General features: G+C 44.5%; 1 protein-coding gene across 2 annotated transcripts in view; it reads left to right on the forward strand.

Moving 5' to 3' along the window:
- Nucleotides 1–1,679: 1,679 nt before the first annotated feature.
- Nucleotides 1,680–12,421, forward strand: part of RHOBTB2 (Rho related BTB domain containing 2) — a 77,728-nt gene continuing 66,986 nt past the window's right edge. Inside the window, exons 1-2 of one of the 2 annotated variants that reach the window (XM_077469868.1) lie at nucleotides 1,680–1,870; nucleotides 1,957–2,020. In XM_077469868.1, the coding sequence (XP_077325994.1) occupies nucleotides 1,968–2,020 (53 nt within the window). In that variant the 5' untranslated portion in view covers nucleotides 1,680–1,870; nucleotides 1,957–1,967. The remainder of the gene's footprint in view (nucleotides 1,871–1,956; nucleotides 2,021–12,421) is intronic. The other variant, XM_077469865.1, reaches the window with a different exon arrangement.

A 12,421-nucleotide genomic window follows, 5' to 3' on the forward strand; every position in this document is an offset into this window, starting at 1 on the left:
TAATAGCTAGTGATTAAACTGACTGTCCCTGCTCCACACAGCGACCTGCCCCTACACTGACAAAAGACAGCTGCAGAATCGGTCAGTAGTGCACTCAGCAATCAGCAGCACAGCAGTCAGCAGCAGTGCACCAGAACCCTATATACTGTACACCTATACCAGTCCTTAAAAGGACTTTTGTGGACCTAATAGCTAGTGATTTGTGTCACTACAGTCTGTCCCTGCTCCACACAGCAACCTCTCCCTACACTGACAAAAGACAGAATGTAAAATGGCCGCCAGATCAGGTCTATTTATAAGGTAGGGGGAATGTCCAATTGTCCATGTGCTGAAATGTCTCAATTAGCTGTCCTGTACCCCATGATGGATGTGTCATCATAGGTCAAAGTTCTTTCACAATGTAAACGCATATGTCCGCCACGCGAACAGCACCAGAAGTCTGTCGGTTTGGCGAATCGCGAACACGCAAAATTTGCAGCGAACCGCAAGGCCATCCCTAATCGGCAGTGGGCGGTAGACACAAGGGATGAGGTCAGGTGTGTTCTGACAAAAGTTAGAACCTGCCTGAGCTTTCCCACCAGGAAGGTGTCAAAGTGGTCAGCCAATCATAGGCGGTGAAGGCATTCCGTACTCCGCAGGTGTATGTATAAAAGGGGTGTGTATACAGTATGTGTGGCTTTGGGGTAGGAAACGCCTCCACTGCCGCTTTGACAGTTTCCCAGCGGGATCGTTTAGTTGAGTTTGAACACCAGAGACACTGGCTTTAAACCTTTTATAATTTTAAGGTCCAGCACATCAGGTAAGAGTCTGTCCAGTAGGGAGTGATTGTGGTAACACTCAATATTTTTACCATACAGCAGGGATATGCAATTAGCGGACCTCCAGCTGTTGCAAAACTACAAGTCCCATCATGCCTCTGCATCTGGGTGTCATGGTTGTGGCTGTCAGAGTCTTGCTATGCCTTATGGGACTTGTAGTTCTGCAACAGCTGGAGGTCCACTAATTGCATATCCCTGCCATACAGCATGAGGGCACTCCTGAATTGAGAAGATTGTGGATTGATTTTAATTTTTTTTCTAATTTACAGGGTTGATTCATTTTGGAACTTTAATTGCATTTTGTGCTTGTTTATAATATAAGCACTTTGCACATGTCTGTAATAACAATAAAAAGGTTGCAATATTTTTTTAAATGTGAAGCAATGTGAAGCAAGGCTTCCATCTATAGCCACACTGCCAGAAATGTCTTGCAAATGCCTTATGAATCGCCCGTATTGTAGTAAGATAAGCGCTAGCGGCACATGCTATTCTGGTAGGAATAATGTTTATAATAATGTATAATAATGTTTATGTATGTGCAATCAATATGTAATACAGTAAAAGTAAAGACAGTGATTTGTGTTTTGATGTAGGCTTAATCACTATCCTGTAATGAGTGCTTGTGTACAGTATGTGAACTTTGTAGTTTTGTTATGGATTGAGCAGTAAGTAACCTTTGCCTATAATATTTTACAGGGTAGTAATTTTTAATAACACACATGCCAAAATGTCACTTTGGAGTTGATGGAGTTGAGAAAAAAGCTGATCGGGGAGATGGAGCTCTCACCTGCATGTCTGAGATTGTAGCAGATCAGGTTAGCTATACGGGCTGTTCACGCCCTCCACGTCCATTGTCCAATGTGAGTGACGTTTGGGGAGTAGGAGGGAGGACTGTATACAACACTAGATCCAATCCACCTGTCATTCCGCCTGCTGCCCATACACACCTGTATGCATCTGTGGGGCTCTGAATACAAACGACTGTCTGCACAGATTTCTGACTACAAGGCAACCAACTCCAGACAATTCCTTGGACGTTTCAGAACCCTCAGGTATAGTATGTAAGCCAGTCTGAGCTTCTTAATGCATTGCAAGTTTTTGTAGGTGATTTTTTTCTCATGATATGTTCTTTGTACAGACTCACCAAGGATGGAGGAAGGGGTGACAGACCTGATGGAGTTAACAGCCTTCCAGTATACTGAGTGAGTATTGTACCCTGCAGCACTACCAACTATATTGACTCTGATGACCTGTGATAACCCTATATACTTGCACTGAGTAGGGTCAACACACTGTGCATTTTACCAAACAGCAGTGGTACATTTTACCCTGAGCAGTACTGGTACATTGTGCCTTGAGCTCTGATGGTGCAATCTTCCCTGAGCAGTGGTGGTGTGTTCTGCCCTGAGTAGCTATGATACATGTACCCTGATCTGTGATGGTTGATTCTTCCATGAGCAGTGATGGCATAATCAACCATGAGCAGTAATGGTGCATTTTCCCCTGAGCAGTACTGATGTATTTTACCCTGAGCAGTATTGGTACATTGTGTCCTGAGCTTGGACCGCACAATCTTCCATGAGCTGTGATGGTGCGTTCTGCCCTGAGCAGCTATGATACACGTACCCTGATCTGTGATGGTTGATTCTTCCATGAATAGTAATGGTAAATTTTTCCCTGAGCAGCACTAGTACATTTTTCCCTGTACAGTACTAGTACATTTTTCCCTGTACAGTACTAGTACATTGTGCTTTAAGCTCGGATGGTGCAATCTTCCATGGGCTGTGATAGTGTGTTCTACCCTGAGCAGCTATAATATACATACCTTGATCTGTGTCGTGGATTCTGCTGCCCCCAAGCAGTGATGACATAATCCACCATGACCCGTAATGGTGCATTTTTCCCTGAGCAGTGATGACCCACTCTTCCCTGACCACTGATGGCAAACTTTACAATGAGCAGTAATGGCACACTACACTAAGCTGTGATAGCACATTCTACCCTGAGCTGTGATAGCACATTCTACGCTGAGCTGTGATGGAACATTTTACCCTGAGCTGTTATGGCACATTCTACCCTAAGCTGTGATAGCACATTCTGCCCTGACCTGTGATGGCACATTCTGCCCTGAGCAGTAATGGTGCAATGGTGCATTCTACCCTGAGCTGTGATGGCACATTCTGCCCTGAGCTGTGATGGCACATTCTGCCCTGAGCAGTAATGGTGCATTCTACCCTGAGCTGTGATGGCACTTTCTGCCCTGAGCTGTGATGACACATTCTGCCCTGAGAAGTAATGGTGCATTCAACCCTGAGCTTTGATGGCACATTCTGCCCTGAGCTGTGATGGAACATTTTACCCTGAGCTGTGATGGCACATTCTACCCTGAGCTGTGATGGCACATTCTGCCCTGAGCTGTGATGGCACATTCTGCCCTGAGCTGTGATGGCACATTCTGCCCTGAGCAGTAATGGTGCATTCTACCCTGAGCTGTGATGGCACATTCTGCCCTGAGCTGTGATGGAACATTTTACCCTGAGCTGTGATGGCACAGTCTACCCTGAGCTGTGATGGTTCCTTCTGCCCTGAGCAGTAACAGTGCATTCTACCTTCAGCGGTAATAGCACCTTCTACCCTGAGCTGTGATGGCACATTCTGCCCTCTGCAGTAATGGCACCTTCTACCCCAAGATATGATGGCACATTTTGCTCTGAGCAGTAATGGCACACTCTTCCTGAGTTGTGACGGCACCCTTTTCCCTAACAGTAAATTATATTCTTAGGTGTGATAGCACATTCTTCCCTGAACAGTAATGGCTACCCTGAGCAGTAATGGCACATTCTACTTTGAGCAGTAATGGTGCATTCTACTGTTAGGTGTGATGGCACATTTTACCCTGAACTGTGATGGCACATTTTACCCTGAGCAGTAATAGCACATTCTACTCTTATGTGTGATGGCACATTTTACTCTGAGCAGTAATGGCACATTTTATCCTAAGCAGTAATGGCACATTTTACTTTGAGCAGCAATGGCACATTTTACCCTGAGCTATAATAGCACATTCTACCCTGAGCAGTACTGACACGTTCTACTCTTACATGTGATGGTAAATTCTACCCTGAGCAGTAATGGTGCACTCTTCCCTGAACTAGGATGGCACCTTTTTCCATGAGCAGTAATAACACATTCTACTCTTAAGTGTGATAACATATTCTACCCTGAGTTACTAGGGCATATTCTGCCCTGATCTGTGATGGCGGATCTTCCTTAAGCCGCAGTTGTACATATTTGCCAAAGCTGTGATGGAGCTTTTCACCCTGAACAGTGATGGCACATTCTGCCCTGAGCTGTGATGGTACATTTTGCCCTGAGCATTTATGTTTCGTACTTCCCTGAGCTGTGATGGCAGACTTTGCCACCAGGGAAAATGGCACATGCCACCCTGAACAGCGATGGCAGATTTTTCCCTGAGTAGTATTGATACATTTTGCCCTGACCTGTGATGGTGCATGTTGCTCTGGACAGTGATGATACATTCTACCTTGAGCTGTCAACTAACATTTTCTATAAGCCATTTTGCCCTGAGTTGTCATGGTGTATTCTTCTGCATGGAGAAGTATGAAACCTCTGTCAGAAAGGTTTTTTAAATTTTTATTCTGCATAGTGTGTCTGACTTCCCATCAGCCCAGCGCATTAAAATTTTTCCAGCCCCAGTAACAGCACAATTGTTCATTGTATAATAGCTAATATCCATAGCTCGCTATGCATGCAGACACTGGGTCACCGGGGGTGACACAAGCCCAGTACATTCACAAAGTGCTAGTGCTGTTAATGGATGATCAGATTTTTAGTCTGCCTGAACAATATCCAATATCAAATAGAAAGGGTTAGAACAGAATTTGCCATCACTGTTAAGTGAAGAATGTCCCATCACAATTTAGGGCAATACATATCATTGCAGCTGAAAACAGAAATGCTCAAATGCCCAAAAAACAAAAAAACAAAAACATATGTACAAAGGCGGCAAAAAAAGCTTCAAAATCACCTGAAAACGCTCAAATATGAATGGGGATTAATGTGTGCACGGATGCTTTTGGTCATTTATGAATGTCTATCCTCTTTGACGGCCCGTCCAGTGTTGGGTTTGCTTGTGAGTAATGCCAGGTACACTCGATCGGAGCTTTCGTCTGAAAATCTTGGTTGGTTTTTCCGACGGAATTCCGCTCAAGTTTGGCTTGCATACACACGGTCACACAAAAGTTCTCTGAACTTTCGACCGTCAAGAACGCGGTGATGTACAACACTGCGACGAGCCGAGAAAATGAAGTTCAATGCTTGCAAGCATGCGTCAAATTGTTTCCGAGCATGCGCAGGAATTTTGCATGTTGGAATTGCTACAGACGATCGGAATTTCCAAACGGAAAAATAGAGAACCTGCTCTCAATCTTTTGCTGGCAGAAATTCCGCTAGCAAAAGTCAGATGGAGCATACACACGGTCAGAATATCCAACCAAAAGCTTTCATCGGATTGTGTGTATGGGGCTTAAGTGATAAGAGCATGTGTTTATGGTGAGACTGTACAAAACCTGTTCTTTTGCTGAGCATGTTGTGTAACAGGATTTCCAGTTGAAGTGGAAATGGTTTAAATGCATTTAACCCCTTATGGTAGTAACCAAGAGAGGAATTCACCTCTGCAGTTGCCCCATATACTGTAACTTGAGCTGAAGCTCCAGATTGCCATGTTATGATGGCCCCTTCAGTCAGGTGTAATGCTGTAAGACAAATGTTTTCTAGCAGAGATACCCACCGAACCGCATAAATACCAGCAGAACAAGCTCTGGGACAAGGGATAGTTTAAATAGAAACTCCTTTGATTTTTTATTTTTTTTATATATTATGAGCAAATTATTTACGATTTCCCAGGTAACAGTCTCCCAATAATTAAAGTGTATGTAAACCCTAAAAATGCACTTCTCATATTTGCTCCCATTTTGTCTGTTTAGAATACCATTTAAAGCAAAGTGTTATATATGTTTGCAAAAAATACCCATTGGTCATGCCAGAAAGTCAGAGCTGTCATGTGTCCTCTGTACACTTATGGTGTTATCTGAAAGAGTTCTCCTAGTTCTTATCATGGACTAGAGATAGATTAGCTTTTATATTGTAGGGATCTAAACTGGAAGTGGTTGAGTAATTTAGCAAAAGGCACTGGGCACGGCTGACACCACTCAGTCCACAAAAATGCTGTATAAGAGGGCATTTCTGATAGATCAACAGGCATTTTCCTGTACTTGTAAGATCTGTAAGGCGGAACTAAACCCTCCTCTCCTTTACAGCCATGGAAGCTGCCATCTTAGCCTCTGTTTGATCAGCAGTTGCCATGGAAGGAGAAGGATGGAAAATGTTTCTTGAATGAACAAAATTCTAACTCTGAATGTGGTTTTTGTTCAAGAAAAATAATACTTCTTGTAATCTGGGATTTTATTCAAATCGCAGGTCTGGGTGAGATTTGAAGGGCTTTCGGGCAAAATTAGTTGACTTGATTACAACAAAGAAGGACAAACAAACTTTCATTGAACATTCAAGTGCAAATCTAACTATGTATAGCCAGCATTAGTTATGCAAATAGTGTCTTTGTCTAATGCCGCGTACACACGATCGGACATTCCGACAACAAAATCCCATGTTTTTTTTTCCGACGGATGTTGGCTCAAACTTGTCTTGCATACACATGGTCACACAAAGTTGGTCGGAAATTCCAATCGTACGTCGAGTCGAGAAAAATGAAGTTCAATAGCCAGTGCTGCTCTTCTGCTTAATTCTGAGCATGCTTGGCACTTGCGTCAGAATTGTGTACACACGATAGGAATTTGCGCAAATGGATTTTGTTGTCGGAAAATTTGAGAACCAGATCTCAAATCTTGTGTGAAGGAAATTCCGACAAAAGGCCCCCATCGAACACTTTCCATCGGAAAATCCGACCGTGTGTACGAGGCATTAGGGTCCTGGCTGTCTACTCTCCCACTCTACTGTTCATTATCGATGTTCATCTCATTGAAGGGCCAACAGCCAGAATCTAATATTCAGAACCTCTGTGTTTCATACAGTACATTTCTTCATTCCTAAAAGTGGTGGACCATTTCAAAGACACAAATTACCCGGAACAAACCATCAATGTTCCTGGAAATTAAGGATAGCTTTCAGCTTTCATGATCGCTCTTGTGATTTGCATACATTTGCCTGCTCCTGCCAAAGCTTCACAGGCACACTGATCTATCATGCAGCACCTTAATCCTAACAACAGGCATTCCTTGCTATTAATATTTACCCCTTAATTACCGATTTATCGGCTTTAATTTCTGTGTGAGCACATATTCATATTATGCAATATTTAATTTTATAGTGGTTACATGTAATTATATAGTTTTCTATTTTAAAGCGGGAGTAAACCCGTTGACATTTTATTTATTTTTTGTCCAGACCTGTAAGGCAAACATGCATAATGAGCTAGTATGCCGCATACCAGCTCATTATGAAATACTTACCTTAGAACGAGGCCCCGACATCTCACCCGATCCACACCGAGGGAGCTGACATGTTCCCTCGGCGTGTCTTCCGGGTATCGCGGCTCCGGTGATGTGAGTGGCCGGACCCTTGATATTGTCACTCCCGCGCATGCGCATGAGAGATTTCTTTCCGGCAGGGTCAGGGCTTTCAGCCGAGAATCCCCTGTGCGCATGGGTCGCTGCAGTCAGCGGCTCATTGCAAGGGGATTATTTTTTTACCTACAGGTAAGCCTTATTATAGGCTTACCTGTAGGTATAAGTTAAAACAAAGACTATACAACCGCTTTAAGACCTTTGCTATTCCATATTGCAACAGGTGTAGAAATGTATAGATTAGCCATTAGAGGGAGCTATCATTGGCTTAGTAAGGCCGCGTACACACGCGGGGACTGTTCGCCCAACTTTGTCCGCTGAACAGTGTTTCGGCGGACAGTCCGCTCGTGTGTGGGCTTCAGCGGACAGTTTCAGCAAACAGTCCGCTGAACAAGGTTTTTCGGAAATTCCGAAAAACTGTCCGCTGAAACTTTGTTTCAGCGAACAGTCCCCTCGTGTGTAGGCTTGTTCGTCAAACTAAGTTCCGCGCATGCTCAGAAAGGATTTACACGCCGAAGTTTGCATTGCAGTGTATAGGACGTCGTTTTCTAGTCCCGTCGTACGTGCTGTACACGTCATCGCGCACGGTTTCAGCAAACTGTTCGTTCGTCGTGTGTGGCCATGTCCGTCCATGCTAATTTTGAGCGGACTGTTTGCTGAAACTGTTTGACGGACAAAGTTGGGCGAACAGTCCCCGCGTGTGTACGCGGCCTGACTCTCATAGACATGCATTAAAGGGGTTGTAAATCCTCCCGCACTACAAAACCTATTGTAGTGTACCAGACCCCAGCAATCCCCCCTCTCCCCCTACCCCCGTTTTACTCACCTGATCCCATTTGTTCCCATGTCGGCGACATGTACACCCTCTCTGGCCGGTGTCTCGGCTCTGAGGTGGATAGATTAATAGCAGCGCAGCCATTAGCTCCCGCTGCTGTCAATCAGATCCAATGGCGTGGGCCCCGGAGGGGGGAGGGGCGGTGCCGAGTCCTGCTGTGTCTATGGACGCAGCAGCAGGACATGGAAACGCACCTGCACAGGTTCCCTGAAGGAGAGCGCTTCTCCGACGGGTCACTCGATGCAGGGAGGAGCCAGGAGCGCCGCGGAGGGACCCCAGAACAGGAGGATTGGGGCCACTCTGTGAAAAACCAACTGTACAGAGGAGGTAAGTATAACATGTTTGTTATTTTAAAGCAAAAAAAGGGGAGCCTTTAGTGTCCCTTTAACTCCTTCCCACCGAGCGTACGCAGATGTGCGTACTCGGCTTCCGGGGGTTATACCGGGATGATACCCGCACCTGCAGGCATCATCCCAGTACCGTTTTTCAGAGCGGGCGATTGGCTTTCCAGCCATAACAACCGATGTGGTTAAAAGTCGCTCGGATGTTATGCCGGAGGAGCAGGAGTGGATGCCCCCCCCTCCCGCTGCCTCCCGCCGCTCTTACCAGGGCTCCCGTTCAATCTGGAGCACCGATGCACGATCTGCCACTTCCAGCGGCTAGGAAGGGACTGAAATGAAGCCGTAAGCGGCTTCATTCCAGTCTCCTAATTGTAAACACGGAAGCGACGTCATGACGTCACTTCCGGTTTACTCGGCTGCCAATGGCGCCGGATTTAAAAATATATACACTATTCAGAATCGCTGAAAACAGCGATCTGAATACTTTGAAGTGTAAAGGAGGGATCGGGGGTCTTTTAGACCCCCGATCCCTCCATAAAGAGTACCTGTCACCACCTATTACTGTCACAAGGGATGTTTACATTCCTTGTGACAGCAATAAAAGTGATCAAAATTATTATTATTTTTTTTTTTATTTATTCATTTTAAAATGAATAAAATAAATAAGAAAAAAATTTAAAGCGCCCCCCGTCGCCGTGAGCTCGCACAGCAAAGAAAACGCATCTAAACGGTGTTCAAATCACACATGTGAGGTATGGCCACGATCGTCAGAGCGAGAGCAATAATTCTAGCACTAGACCTCCTCTGTAACTCTAACCTGGTAACCGGAATTTTTTTTTTAAGCGTCACCTATTGAGATTTTTAGGTACTGTAGTTTGTCGTCATTCCACGAGTGCGTGCAATTATAAAGTGTGACATGTTTGGTATCTATTTACTCGGCGTAACATTATCTTTCACATTATGCAAAAAAATTGCGCAAATTTTACTGTTTTGTTTTTTTAAATTCATGAAAGTGTCCCTTTTCCCAAAAAGTGGCGTTTAAAACACCGCTGCGCAAATACAGTGTGACATAAAATATTGCAACAATCGCCGTTTTATTTTCTAGAGTCTCTGCTAAAAAAATATATATAATGTTTGGCGGTTCCAAGTAATTTTCTAGCAAAAAATATGGATTTTAACTTGTAAACACCAAATGTCAAAAATAGGCTTAGTCATGAAAGGGTGTTAAACAAAGAGCAGTAAAGCAAAACAACTGTGCAGCTCTGCCAAAAAAGGGAATCCGAGATTGTGTATATAATGAGCAAAATTGGATATCCCATGTACTTAGATCATTACATATTTACATCAGGGGTGCTCATCCAGTGGCCTGAGGTCCACATGTGGCCCGTGGAGCCCTCTGATGTGGCCCGTGACCTCCTGCTCTGGGATGGCGGGTTGTCAAACTCAGATCGCGGGTTACCGACCTTCCACTCCAGAGCACCAGAGTGGATGGAGCCGGAGGAAGCAAGCGGCAGAGGGAGCAAAAGCTGCATAAGCCGGTGCTTCCTCTATAATGCCGCATCCTGTTCTTGGAAAAGTGCATTTGGTATCACTCCGCCTGGTACAGGAACCATTCTAACAGCCAGCGATGCAGCAGAAACTAAATGATAAAAAGCAATTTATTAAACATCACATCGTTTTGCAATGGGCATATATTAGCACTTTTAAAAAAAGGGTTACTAGGCTGCTTTCACACTGATCCTCGGGTGCAGTGCAGTGCAGCGGCAGCTTTTCTGTGGGTTAGCTGCACTGAGCCATATCGAATAGAAGTGAGATTGCGCTATGGGTTATTTATTAAGGGAACAAAAACACCTTTGGCAAGAGCTGCCTCTACCTTATTAGTCTAACCAATTAAGGTGGACTGTGCTATGTGAAAGAGAAAAGTTAGGTAGATTTTGCGCTATACCTTTAAATCAGGAATCAGAGATACTTTCCAAGCAGAATGTATTATGTTTCTCTTATATTATGATCTATATCCTTTCTATTCAGTAAAAATGTGTGAATAAATGTAAAAAAAGTGTAATAATCGTGATTGAATTGGTCAGGGTATTTCAACCCCCTGAATTAATTATAAATTCATCTCCGCCAAAGGAAAGGAATTATGAAAACACGAATAAAGGGGCGTGGCCAGACGACGCACACTCTCCACAGCAAACCATAGCGGCCGGCGGTGATTTTAAAGTATTGCAGTTTTATCACTTGCTCTTTCACTGAGCCATAGATTTCTATTATATTCTGTGGGTTTGGTGTGCCGTCAGAAAGTACACCATACCTGCAAAATAGAATGGAAGTCTTTGGCAAAGCACAGCTAACCCACAGGAAAGCAGCAGTTATAGGTTAGGATCTAAGACATCCTGCGCTGCCCCGGCGGTGTGGTTAAACCACAGCACATCAGTATGAAAGCAGGGGGCTCAAGACTAGGGCGGCACAGTGGTGTAGTGGATAGCACTCCCGTCTAGCAGTAAGTTGCTGGTTCGAATCCCAACCACGACACTACCTGCCTGGAGTTTGCATGTTCTCCCTGTGCCTGCGTGGGTTTCCTCCAGTTACTCCAGTTTCCTCACACAATCCAAAGACATGCAGGTAGGTTAATTGGCTTCTGTCCAAAATTGGCCCTAGTATATGAATGGGGACCTTGGATTGTGGGCTCCTGAAGGGTAGGGGCCGATGTGAGTGTGCAATGTACAGGGATAAGGACAATTGTAGGCACTCACTCAGGTTGGACTGGTGTCTTTATTCAACCTTACTAACTATGAAACAGTAAGGGCTTGTTTACATATGTGGTTTGGGGCAGTAAAACCCCAAAGTTAAGATTTGTTTTTACCACCCCCAACTACTGGTGTAGCGTCAGAAGTCACAATAGCGATCCCACCCCATGCACCAGGGGGCCTGTGCGGCTTCCCTGTCATATTCTGTTTTACACTTGGACAGGAGGGGAGGTGAGGGTAGCATATACAGGAACCGATCCTCTGTATTTTCCTCCTCCAACCACTGCAAGTCTGCTTCTCCTTCTCTCCCTCCCGCATTCAGCAGCTGCAGGAGGAAAATGTTCATTATGCTATTCAGAATAAAAAAAATACAAAATTTTGAATCATGTCATTTTCTTGTGGCCTGCAACCAGGTTACCAAATCGGTTAAGTGGCCCTCACTCTTCACAAGGTTGAGCACCTCTGATTTACCCCAAGCTGATCACTGTTCCAGGTTTATCTAAAAAAAACATCAACCTGTCCTAAAAATTCCCTGTTTCCAATTTCAGTACTTTATGATGCTGACATGGAACAAGCATGCAGTTCAGTCACAATAAAATCTTGCCAGTCTAAAAAGTACCCTTGGATCATTGGCACCTTTCCCACCAAAGTCAGCTTTATTTTAAATCTAAGGCTGGGTTCACACTAGAAAACGCAGCAGCTCACAGCAGGAGTCCGGTGCGTCTCAATTCACTGTTTCAGGTCCGACTTCAGCCCAAATTTTGGGCTGAAGTCGGACCTGAAACGCACCAAAAGACGCACAGGATCCCTGTGCAATTCACACTGGAGCCACTGCGGAGATAAGTGGACCGACTCCATAGAGAGCCAGTCACAATCTCCTGCTATGCAAATTGGATGCGGGGAAACCTACATCCAATTCGCAATAGTGTGAACCTAGCCTGAACTCCGGGTACATATATCATAACACAGTTATTATACACACTTACATATACTATTAAGAAAAAAAATTATATTTTAT

This window comes from Lithobates pipiens, unplaced genomic scaffold, assembly GCF_037356315.1.
Source record: "Lithobates pipiens isolate NorthernLeopardFrog02 unplaced genomic scaffold, aLitPip1_a1.2 Scaffold_8, whole genome shotgun sequence".
NCBI classification, from domain to species: domain Eukaryota; kingdom Metazoa; phylum Chordata; class Amphibia; order Anura; family Ranidae; genus Lithobates; species Lithobates pipiens.